Source organism: Lynx canadensis, chromosome E2 (genome assembly GCF_007474595.2).
Source record: "Lynx canadensis isolate LIC74 chromosome E2, mLynCan4.pri.v2, whole genome shotgun sequence".
In the NCBI taxonomy this organism is placed as follows: Eukaryota; Metazoa; Chordata; class Mammalia; order Carnivora; family Felidae; genus Lynx; species Lynx canadensis.
In genome coordinates this window covers 51754281-51766687 of record NC_044317.1, presented here as the reverse complement: position 1 = coordinate 51766687, position 12407 = coordinate 51754281, and the positions used below count along the sequence as shown (strand labels likewise).

The following is a 12407-nucleotide window of genomic DNA, read 5'->3' as shown; positions in this document are numbered from 1 at the left end:
TGCCCTTCCCCCACTCACACTGTCTCTCAAAATAAATAAATAACTTTAAAAAAGAAAAAGAGGCCAGCAGGTCCTAGGTCTAGGATGCCAATCCAGGGAGTTTAAATTGCATCCTGATGGGAAAAAAGATGCATGGAAGGATTTCACTTTTTAGACAGATCAGTCTGGTGACTGGAAATGGATTAGGAGGAGGAACTCTGAAGGCAGAGGCTGGTAAAAGGACTATGCCACGGATGAAGGCTGCTGGCGAGAGACAATCCTACGGGAAAACTCAAGAGCTGGACTCTGGCATCAGACAGAGTGCTTGTCTGGGGCTTTAGGTGAAAGGAGCCACCAATCAAGCATTTGAACTTGACAAAAGCTCCGCAGGAGAGAATACAGCAAATAGGTTGGAATAAAACTAACAGCTCAATTTGGAGCACTGGTTTCCAACAGATTCACTCTGTGTATACACAGACAGCACGTTGGGACACCTCGTCTTTAATCCACCCACAACCAACAATGAGGGTCGGTAGGGGGAAATGACTTGCAGAGGCCACCATTTAGATCTATGCCTTTAGCCCTGCCTAGTAGTTGCCCTCAGGCTACCATTTGTATTTTTTAATAAGGTCCTGCCCAGCTCCAGACAGAACTTAAAGGCTTGCTTGGAGTGTGAACTGTTTACATGTAAATACACCCCCTGAAGTCTGCCTACCACTCCTGCTTGACAGAGGAGAAATTCTTTTTTGCAGAGCAAAGGCCCATAAATGGAGGCCATCTCAGCCTTGCACAGCATCTCCTGCCTGATTCATCAAGGCTTTGCTGTTCTCACTGGTGATATGCGGTATTTCTCTCCCAGCAAGGGTCTCTCGGCACCCCTGAAAATCTAGGGAATCTATATGGCTCTTTTCTAGAGGAGCTGTACACAGAAAATAACAGATTCAGATCTCGCCACCATTTGAAGAGATGATGAGGATGTACTTACTTAAATTAAACACGTCATTCTATGGACACAGCACAGATCAAAAAGCCCGTTGCAACGAGTACTCATCAGCTATAAAATATTAACATAATTCCAGGTGCTGAGAATTAGTTCTTTCGGAGATTGTTCTTGCTTTTCAGTATTTTTAGCTTTTGAGATACTTTTTTGACATACAGAAAAACTAGACAGAATTCCTGTATAACTTCACTAGATTCCCCAGATGTTAACATTCTTCCATGTTTATCAGTATTTCTTTATGTCTATACATACTTCTTTTTTCCTGAACGATCTGGCATTTGTCCCTAAATACTTCAGAGTGTATTTCCTAAAAACAAGAACATTCTCTTACATCACCACAAAACAATTAGGCAAACTAGGAAATTAACCTTGATAGGGTATTATCTGATCTACAGATCTTTTTCAAATTTTACCAACTGTCTCACTAATGTCCTTGAGAGCAAAAGGAAAGAAAACTCTCCCGCTTTCCGATCTAATCCAGAATCCTACATTCCATTTAGTTAACCAGTCTCTCTCTTCCCCTTTAATCTGGAATGAGAATTCTTCGGTCCTTAGTGACACTTGGAAGAGTACAAGCCATTTACTTTGTACAATATTCTTCTATCAGAGTTTGTCTGAGGTTTCCTCATAATCAGACTCACATTACCCACTTTGGACAGGAAGTTCAGACTGCTGGTGTGTCCTTCTCAGTGCATCCTCTCAGGAGGCATGAGCTCTATTTGTCCCATTTCTGGAGCACCAGCTTTGATCTCTTGGTTGAGATACAATCTGCCAGGGCTCTCTAAAGTCTCTCTCTGCAATTAGTTAAAAACTAACTTGGGGGGTGGCAGCACTTGGGTGGCAACTCAGTCAGTTAAGCATCTGACTCTTGATTTCAGCTCAGGTCATGATCTCAGGGTTTATGAGATGGAGCTCGGCACTGGGCTTTGCGCTGACAGCGCAGAGCCTGCTTGAGATTCTCTCTGCCCCTACACCACTTGTGCACTCTCTCTCAAAATAAATAAACAAACATTAAAAAATAAAGTAAAATAAAAACTACCTTGGGAAGAGATACCGTTTCTGTTTCACAGCAAACCTTCCCATTAGTTTTAGCATCCATCAAGGATTCTTGACGGAGACAATTTTTACTACTACGGTCATGGTCATATACAGATTTTGCTTTATTCTTCTATGGTGGGGGTGTGGGGGGTGGGGGGAGAACTTTCCCCTTCCCCCATCTATTTACTTATTCACTTAAGTATCAGTAAGATTCATGGGCTCTTTTTTATTCTGTGGGTTATAATGTTTCTTTGACCCATATTCTTTTATTTTTATTTTTTAAATTAATTTATTTAAGGATTATAATCTATTGTTTACTTGATCCTCCAACTTTCCCAGATTTCACCAGGAGGAGCCCCTTCAAGTTGACTCCTGTGTCCTTGACGTGACCTGTCATTCTTTGAGCGCTTCCTTACTTTCTGGCATAGAATGTTCCCAGCTCACCTGTAATTTTCCAACCCAAGCCCCAGAAACAGCCATTTCTCTGAGCTTAGATCTTGGGAGATTAACAATCAGGGTCTGGGCACGAGGCGTATTCACGGCTTGCTACCAGAGTGTCTTTGCTTCTCAGCCCTCTCAACAAACAGAACTAGGAAATACATACATATCATGTGAAGACACATACATACACATGTCTATTTGTATATCTACACAGAAAAACCAGAGTTTACCTGGTGACTCCAATTCCCATCTGATCCCACAGGGCTCTTCCTAGACTCTCCCACCTTCCATACTTCTAGGAACTCCCTTTTCTGGGAATAAAAAAACCTGATTCTCATCATTCACAATGTATTTACCAATTTGCTCCATTCTAGAACAAACTAACTAGTTTCAGAATTGCTAACCCATATACCACTGTGAAAAACAAACCAACTAACTTGAGTCCAATATTTGTTTATAGTTCTTTTTTCTTTAGTCTGAGAGTATATATTCAAAAACTACCTGGGTTAGTTCCTTTTTTCCTGCCTCAGTGTAGTAATGGCCCCATTCAAAATAAATACTTAATATGTTGTAAAGTAAGAACACAACGAGTGACTCAAAGCTGTGACACAGGACACGGGATGGCCTTTTCTGTGGCAGTTTCCCTCTAACTGGCTGAGCCTTCAGAAACTGGGGGGCTGCACAAACATGCAGAGATGCCAGCCTCACCTAGTTACTTCCATCCCCTAGATCTGAGCTAGAACCTCGGTATCTGTATTTTTCAAACGTTCCCTAAGGGATTCTGACATCCTACCAGTTGGGGAATGACTTGCTATTAAGAATAGAAGCCTGGGGGCGCCTGACTGGCTCAGTTGAAAGAGCGTGTGGCTCTTGATCTTGGGGTTGTGAGTTCAAGCCCCACACTGGGTGTAAAGATCACTTAAAAATCCAATCTTAACAAAAAGAGAGAGAGAGAGAATTAAAGGCTGAAAAGCAGGGCCCTGATGACCTTCCCTCCAGCCAGCTCCCGGCGAGCTCCAGCCTCGCTACACCATGGTCTTGGCCCAGCGACCTGGTGCAGAGACTGCTCGTCCACCTGCTATATCCTTGCCTCTCTTCAGCCCCTAGCAAACCCCTTCTTTTTCTTTAAAATTTTTTTTCTAATGCTTATTTATTTTTGAGAGAGAAAGATACAGAGTGTGAGTGGGGGTGGGCAGAGAGAAAGGGAGACAAAGAATCGGAAGCAGGCTCCAGGCTCTGAGCTGTCAGCACCGAGCCCGACGCGGGGCTCGAACTCAGGAACAGTGAGATCATGACCTGAACCAAAGTCGGACATTCAACCAACCTGAGTCATCCAGGTGCCCCGCCCCCCTCGTTTTTAAAAGCCAGCTCAGATGTCTCATCCTCTGTGAAGACTTTCCAGCTCCCCAAGGACGGCCAGACCCCCAGTTCCCTGAGCTCTATGGCAGTTTATTACAGAGTAATTCACACAGGCTGGAGAACAGAATAGCACAACACGACCGCCATCTCCACGGCTCTGGTACAGCTCTCCTCAAGAGGGGGAGAACTGTTTATGTTTCTCTTTTCCACTGGCAAGGATCTGATGAGGATTCCCAGGCACAGGATCTGGCACATAGCAGGTGCTCAAACAATGTTTGGTTAAGATTATTTTCAGCTTTAATTCTATGGCTCAAAAATGGCCTAAGTACTTTTCCACGACTCATCAGAACAGAGACTAAGAAAGTTCAGATTGCCAAGGATTCTCTGCTAAGTAATTCTCATCTTGTGATGAAGGCCATTTCTTCCTGCTCTGGGCTAAACCTGCATGGTATTGGTTCATGCTGGTACGTGAATGCTGTTTCCATACTAGACCTGATATTTTTAGCACTCCTGTTATGATAAACTCACAGTAACCTCAAAAAGAACAAATCAAAGTCAACTTTTTGCCACAGGAAACCAGCTCACGCTTAATGTTTTGCAACACGCCATGGGAGAATAATAAAAAGATGAGACCTTTTGCTCACAGATGGTGAGGCCAACTCTCAAGATAGTGGAAAAATGCAGCAGGAAGCATGCAGTCTGGCCACTGTCTTATGAAGTAAACTGGAAAAACACTCGACACCCAAACGAGGCAAACACACACACACACACACACACGCACACACACACACACACACACCCCAGGGTAGCTGCTTCATCAGAGGCTGTTGTGAATGGGGTGGTAAGAAACTCCTCCGTGTGAGGGGCAGGCCAGGGGGATGTGGGAATCAAGAGTCTGATGGGTGCCTAGAGGAGCAGGCTGGCAAGATGGTCCTCCAGGGACATCAGCGGGCAGGCCCTTCTCCCTCTAGAGGGGAGCAAATGACCAGAGGAGCCCGAGTCAGTCACTAGGGCAAAAAATATTTCTTTATGGAACACCTACTATATGCTCCACAGGGCAATGGGGACACAAAGTCAGGTTCCCTGTGAGGTCTTCTCAGGTGTACATCATAGCCAAGCAAGCACTCCATCCTCATAAGGAACTCCTAAGGTTTCATGAGATGTGTAAGACACCATCCTAGAAAGGCTCTCGGGAACAAATTCCAAGGCCTAGGAAAAACTGAAAACAACCTACATGGCCTTTTAAGATGAAACGTCACAAACAATGGTACACCCAAAGGAACACTACACATCATGCAGCCAACAAGACATGTGACGTCACTCTATATATGCTCCAAGATCTCTCCAGATCATGTAAAGCCATCTGGTGAAAAAAAGCAAGCTGCCCGACAGCATTGAAAAGTTTGGTTACATACACACACGCGTGATTGTAATTGTTAATCATTTTGCAAGAAGACAGGCAACAAATTCTTAGTAGTTTCCCTGACAAATTGGAAGAGGTGTGGAAATAGGGAGGGCTTAATGAAGAAAACTTACTTTTTTACATCATTGGGAATTCTCTGAAAATTGCTTACTGTGATATTATTCCCAACAAAAATAAAACTCAAGTGTTTTTTAGGGAAGGAAGAAAACTATCTGGGTCAGGATTCAGAGCACCTCTGTGCCTAATATATATTTGAACCAGGGTTTTTTGTACTGTAGTGGCCATCCTATTTCCCTAAAAGGCAGAGCTCCTGATCTGAAACGGAACGAAATCACTTAGAGGTGCATATAACAGATGTGAAGAGCAGAGTCCATGGGTCAAACAGACCTCATGGTCTCAATCCTGGTTCTGTCTATAAAACCAAGCATATGCCTGAGCAAATCACAGCCATGCTCAACCTTGGTCTCTTTCAACAAAGCGGGACAACAACCACACTTCAAAGGATGTCATGATAATGGAAGACAATATGTCAGATGCTCAGCATGGTGCCAGGCAAGGCAGCAAGTAGTGAAATGCACAATAACCACTCTCACATGCCACATGAAAACCATAGTAGTGTCTAGAAAGTTGACCGTTCACCTGGATATTCCCCAAGGCCATCCCACACCCTGAAGTCAAATGTTAACACTGTTTGACTTTATAAAACAAAAGCAAGGCCATTTTAGAATCACATCTACTTCAGGTATACAAACCTTGACTTAAAACAAACAAACAGCTGGGGTGCCTGGGTGGCTGGGTCAGTTAAGCGTCCGACTTCAGCTCAAGTCATGATCTCATGGTGAGTTCAAGCCCCACATCAGGCTCTGCGCTGACAGCTCAGAGCCTGGAGCCTGCTTTGGATTCTGTGTCTCCCTATCTATGCTCGTGCTCTGTCTTTCTCTCTTTCTCTCTCAAAAATAAGTAAACATTAAAAACAAAATTAAAAAAACAAAACAAAACAAAAATCTTCTCTGGGAATGCAAGCTGGTGCAGCCACTCTGGGAAAACAGTATGGAGACTCGTCAAAAAACTAAAAATAGAACTACCCTATGACCCACCAATTGCACTACTACGTATGCAGTTTCAAAGGGGCACATGCACCCCAATGTTTATAGCAGCGCTATCAACAATAGCCAAAGTATGGAAAGAGCCCAAACGTCCATCGATGGATGAACGGATAAAGAAGATGTGGCATACATATATATAGCGGAGTGTTACTCGGCAATCAGAGAATGAAATCTTGCCATTTACAACTACGTGGATGGAACTGGAGGGTATCATGCTAAGCGAATAGACAAGAGAAAGACAAATATATGATTTCACTCCTATGAGGACTTTAAGATGCAAAACAGATGAACATAGGGGAAGGGAGGCAAAAATAACATAAAAACAGGGAGGGAGACAAAACATAAGAGACTCTTAAATATAGAGAACAAACTGAGGGTTACTGGAGGGATTGTGGGAGGGGAGATGGGCTAAATGGGTAAGGGGCACTAAGGAATCTACTCCTGAAATCAGTGTTGCACTAGATGCTAACTAATTTGGATGTAAATTTTAAAAAATAAAAAGTAAAACAAGTTAAAATTAAAAAAAAATCTCAGTACTCCTCAATATCTGATCAGAAAATATTCTGAAGAAGAGTCAAAAGAGAATATTAAATAGTATAGAAGTCGTGCCCCTGACACTCACCTCTCCCATTTACCATCTCAATACCTTTCTTAGAGCTGAGGAAAGGCAGGGTTATTTATCCCTTAGCTCCCTTAAGCCCAAGTCAGTAACCTAGATTGGAAGCTCACGTACCAAAGGTTAAGCCAGCTGAGCTAGGCGCGGAGCTGTGATCTGAGCTCAGCTCTGGTAGTCCCCAAAGTCTGTGCTTTTTCCATGACACAAGACCATCAGCCTCTATTCGGGCTGTGCTTTTATTGCTATGGTTAGCAATCAAAACAGACTGGGCAAAAATAATGATTCTAGTTAAAAGTGAACTTCAGGACTACCTAGAGGATATTCTGTTTGAATTAATGAAATGATTTCTAGAACTCTTAAAAGAAGCACACTTAGAATAAGTAAATATTCTGGTATAAATCATAGGTCAATAAAGTTGTTAATTAAGAGGCTCCTGATTGACTCAGTCTGTTAAGCGGCTGACTTCAGCTCAGGTCATGATCTCGCGGTCCCTGAGTCCAGCCCCACGTCGGGCTCTGTGCTGACAGCTCAGAGCCTGGAGCCTGCTTTGGATTCTGTGTCTCCCTCTCTCTCTGCTCCTCCCCCGCTCACACTCGCTCTCTCTCTCTCTCTCTCTCTCTCTCTCAAAACTAAACAAAGAAAATTTTTTAAAAAGTAAATAAATGTGACACTATTCCAAAATAAAAAATAAAAAAGTTATTAATCGAAAGTATAAAAATAATAAACAGAAATACAAGCCACAAGAAGTTCGTATTTTATTGGATACACTGATTATTTAGACTGAGAAAAGATTTTAGCGACAGGCTCGCCAACTTAGTCTTATCATCTTATAAGTGAGGGGACAAAGTCCTAGAGAGGCAAGTTATTTGCCCAAGGTTACAAAGACAGTTGATGGCAAGTGTATTTGGCAGAAGGAAACTTCCCACGTAGGAGCTGGTGCGCTCTGCTGCGTGAATCCAGTGAGGTCAAATTACAGGACACTTTCATAGCTACATGAATGGTTGGGCAGAAAAACTGGAAGAAGGGGCGCCTGGGTGGCTCAGTCAGTTAAAACGTCTGACTTCAGCTTAGGTCATAGTCTCATGGTTTGTGAGTTCAAGCCCCGCACCGGGTTCTCTGCTGTCAACACAGAGCTCGCTTCGGATCCTGTCCCTCCCTCTCTGCCCCTTCCCTGCTCACGCTCTCTCTCTAAAATAAACACTTTTAAAAAATCCAAAGATTTCTTTGGCTGTAAGATGAAGATGATACACTCATAGAGTCAGGTTCATACCTACAGGCGGAGGGTTCTAAGCTGCTGGCGTAACCAGGTCACAAGGGCCATTTCCCTCTACTTCCAGGACTTTAGTCCAGTAGGCAGCGGAGGGTGTTAATCAAGTACGCATTCTCGGAGAAGCTCCCAGAAGCCAAATTGGCCCTCGAGCTCACTGCACCTGGAGCACTCCCTGTAGCTCCAGTTGCAGCCCTTCTGCAAAGATACAGCAGAGCCCGGAGACCAAGTGAACACATCAGCAGGGATGCGTGTAGGACACCACACACGAAAGGTCAGAACCTGTCATCTGCTGCAGAGAAAAAAGCCCAGGCAAGGTTGTGACGGATCTCCAAAAACAGCCAGGAATGGCACAGGGTGTGGGGTGAAGGCACCAGCCCCCGAAGAGTCAGGAGACGTGGGTGTGAAACCCACACTACAGCACTAAATTTGTTCTACAGTGACGGAGACTCCCTTCCCCTCTCGTGTCACTCACTGCAAGGGTTCTGAGGCTTAGGGAAACTGGTCTGACAATCTGGACTCGCTGGCCAACGATGAGGGTCCTTCACAGCCACGTCTGCCACAGGTGAGGCGGGGAGAGGGAGGAGTGGCAAGCCCACACCTGTCATTCCTGGCCTAGAGGCGATGTGGGCCCGCCTCCTTCTAGAATTCTACGACCGTTACAGAACCGTACATGGGAAAAAGATTAAGATAGTACACTGTATGGTATGTTTCTTACTACAGTAAAAAAGTTTCTATGACTGTTAACTAATGGACATCGTTCAAATCCAAAGCCCTGAACCTTGAAACCGAAAACGTAACTAGTACCACTTAGAAGAGAGAAGTAAACAAACACAGGGGATGTATTACCCAACAAAGTGTCATAGGCAGAAAATTAAAATCCAGTGGGAATAGCAACTCAAGTATGGAATTAAGGGAAACTGAGTCAATCCCAAAACTTCTCTGCAGTTGCAAAGCAAAGTACTCATGCCAAAAACAAAAACCCCAAAACAAAACCAAAGCCCCCAACTTCACAGACAACGCAGGTCTCTAGGACTTCCTCACTTTGCGTGGAGCCTTTTGCCCGTATACAAGCCTCACAAAAATCCCATGAGGCAAGTGCTATTAACACCCCCAAGGTCAGAGGTGAACTTGAGTGAGCTTCAGGGAATTGAACTCTGTGGCTATCAGCCACCAAAAACAATGACAAAACCAGGACTGAGAAACCAGATCTGTTCTGAACAACCGTGCACCACTGCCTGCCGTAGAGGTCACAGCACTAAAACGACAGCTTCTTCCTCTCGACGCTCTATTCCCCCCGCCCCTTATAACTTCTGACGGTGAAGGCCAGCAGCGCCCGGATTAAATACAGACTTTCCCCCCCACGCTGTTTCCAGGTTCCTAGTTCTGCCTTCCCGCCTCAGTGACGGCCTCCCAAGGGCAGGGATGACTACAGGTCTGGGCCTTCATCGGTCCGTGCCTTTTACAACAGCTATACGCGGGGACCGGCAGCTGCTTCACACGAGTGTGGCGAGGGTCCCATAAGCTCCTATCTAGAAGCACTCCGAATGGAGCCGGGCTGCTGCTCTCACGGGTCTCACACGGTATTAGGTGTCAGGGTCCTACCTCCCTTGTCACCGCCCATCGGCATCCTCTTAGATAAAACACTGAGCCTTTCTAGGTCTCTGTTTCCTCACCTCAAGAGACCAAGCTGGGGAGAACTCCCGCCCTGTCTACCTCACAAGGGTGCTGTGATGAGGAGATGGGAGGAGAAAATACTCTAGAAGCTGCAAAGGGCTAGATCACGTTCTCACCATGGCGCTACTGACACTAGCGGCTGGATAACCTTGTTCATCGGGGGCTGTCCTGCACCATGGATATTTAGCAACATGCCTGCCCTCTCCCCACCCCACCTGCCCCCAGCCCGAGCGACCAAAATCGCCTGGACACTGCTAATGCCCCCTGGCGGGCAAAACTGCCCTCAGCTGAGTATCACCCGATTTTGGTAAGCTCAAATACCAGACGACCGCTTTTATAAGCCGCAGCCAGAACCGCTCAGGCGATACCCCAAGGCTCTGCAAACCAATGGCCACTGTTTGCTGAGGGCTCTCGAAGTGCCAGGCACTGAGTGATCAGCTTCTCCCGATGGCACAGGCCCCAAGCTCATGCTGAACCCTGGAATGGAGAGGGCACTCCCTCGCTTGCTGCTCTGTCCCAGTCCAGGGAAGGAGGTGTTTTCTGAGTCCTAGCAGACTCACGTGCGTAAGACTCATTCCCACCTAACCCACTGGATGATTTCTACACAAACGGATACTAAGTGCTCTGAACTAGTTCTTCCCAACCCCGATCTGGCGAACATCACTGATAATATGGGATAAGCTTTCTTCCTAGCTAATGAAGACATAAACCTTAGCCTCCTCCAACCTTCAGTTTATTAAGAAGTTTTATACAGTTTTACGTATTTCCATTTCAATCTATATACACAGCGCCTGGTTTTGTGTAGCTATCACAAACAGCCACATCTGTCCTGATATGGGGTAGGAGGTGTTCCCAGAGTCTGCGCAGACAACTAGAAGGAAGGCGGTGGGGATGTGGCTCCTTACCCAGCCCTGGAGAAAGGAAGGCTGAAGACCGTCCAAATGCGCCCAAAATTACATTTCTGCAAACTTTACAAATACAAACGACAGGTCGACCTCAGTCTCCCTGAGAATGGGTCAGGGTTACGCAGAGCTTAGTGAGGGGCCTCATCTCCATCCACCTGGATGTTCTCCGGGGGTGGGGGGGGGCCACGGAGAACCAGCTTGTGAGGAGCTCGACTTGGGGCAAACACCAAGAAATCCCTTGGACTGTACAGCCAAACCCGCAGCAATCCGAGCACATGGCGCTCATCCGGAAGCTCTGCTCTAAGCCCTCACCTTGAAGGAGAAAGTAATCCGAAGCTGTGCGCTTCAGAGCGGCCTTCGCTTTCTCACTGCTCCAGTCCACCTCCAGCGCTTCCTTCACAGAGCAGAAGACCACTTTCTGTTGAAAAAAGGCAGAACTGGTTAGGAAGAAAAAATGTCGGCTTTAAATTACAAGGCAGTAGCTCTTCACCTTCTAGGAGAAATGTGATTATTCAAGGTTTACTGTTTGTTAAAGGAAGCTGAGGACCACTCAAATCCAATAAACATTTATCAAGCACTTACTGTGTGGCTCCTCTGGGCACTGGGGACACAGCAATGAGTGACACATACTCCCTGCACTGAAAGAGGTCAGAGCAAAGCTAAAAGACCCAGTTCCACTCTGGCTCTCCTGAATTCTGTGTTCACACCTCAGACATACCTGCATGAGTAAGCAAGTGTGTGTGCCTAAAAATATTCAAGAAAACATTCTAACAGTCAAAAGAAAAATTAAATAGGTCTCAGTAGAAAAATGATTCGATGATAACGATACCAATAAATACAAGCAAAATACAAAGCAGAAAAACAAATAAGGGTTATGGAACGAAAGCGCCAGGCTGTGGGAATGGAAAGGCATTTGCAAAAGCCCTGTGGTAGAAGGAAGCATGGCTGAAACCTATTATGCTAAATGAAATGATCTTGAAAACTGCCATCACAGAGTTATATTTTAAAATACATATAAACAATTAAATATGAGTAAGAAAGTGGTTTTCCTTTTACTTTCCTAAATCATTCAGTCCAAAAGCCAAGGGCTGGGACTAAGAAAGGGTAGGGAACAGAGTGTGAGTGGAGGGGCTGAGTGGCCTGATAGGGATAGAGCAGAGCAACGTAGGAGGGGCGGCACTGGGAGACTGACTCCCCCCAAGGACTTATGCAACAAGTGAATATATGAGAAACCCAGGGTTCTCACTGTCAGAGAAGACAGTCCTAATTGTGGAAAGGGAAAAAACGAGAGTAAAGCCTGTGGTGGGCTACTGGTGTGAACTCATTTTCAATATATATATAGACAAGAAAGTAAATGTAGATGCAAGCGTGTCTGTGTACACACACAAATATAGTAAAACTTTGGATTGCAAATAAGCTGTTCTGCGAATGTTCCACAAGACAAGCAAACATTTCTAATAAATTTTAACTTGATAAACGAGTGATGTCTTGCAACACGAGTAGTCTGTGCCATTGAAAGTCACATGATCACAGCTGAGCCAATGGTTCTTTGAATTTGCTTTGATATACAAGTGCTTTGGATTACAACCATGTTTC

The 12407-nt window shown here is 45.1% G+C and overlaps 1 protein-coding gene across 2 annotated transcripts in view; it reads right to left on the bottom strand.

The window, feature by feature from the left end:
* The window catches only part of SAE1 (SUMO1 activating enzyme subunit 1), a 74309-nt gene that overhangs the window by 26865 nt on the left and 35037 nt on the right, over nucleotides 1-12407 (bottom strand). For both annotated transcript variants that reach the window (XM_030299235.1, XM_030299236.1), the window contains exon 6: nucleotides 11124-11229. In XM_030299235.1, the coding sequence (XP_030155095.1) occupies nucleotides 11124-11229 (106 nt within the window). The remainder of the gene's footprint in view (nucleotides 1-11123; nucleotides 11230-12407) is intronic.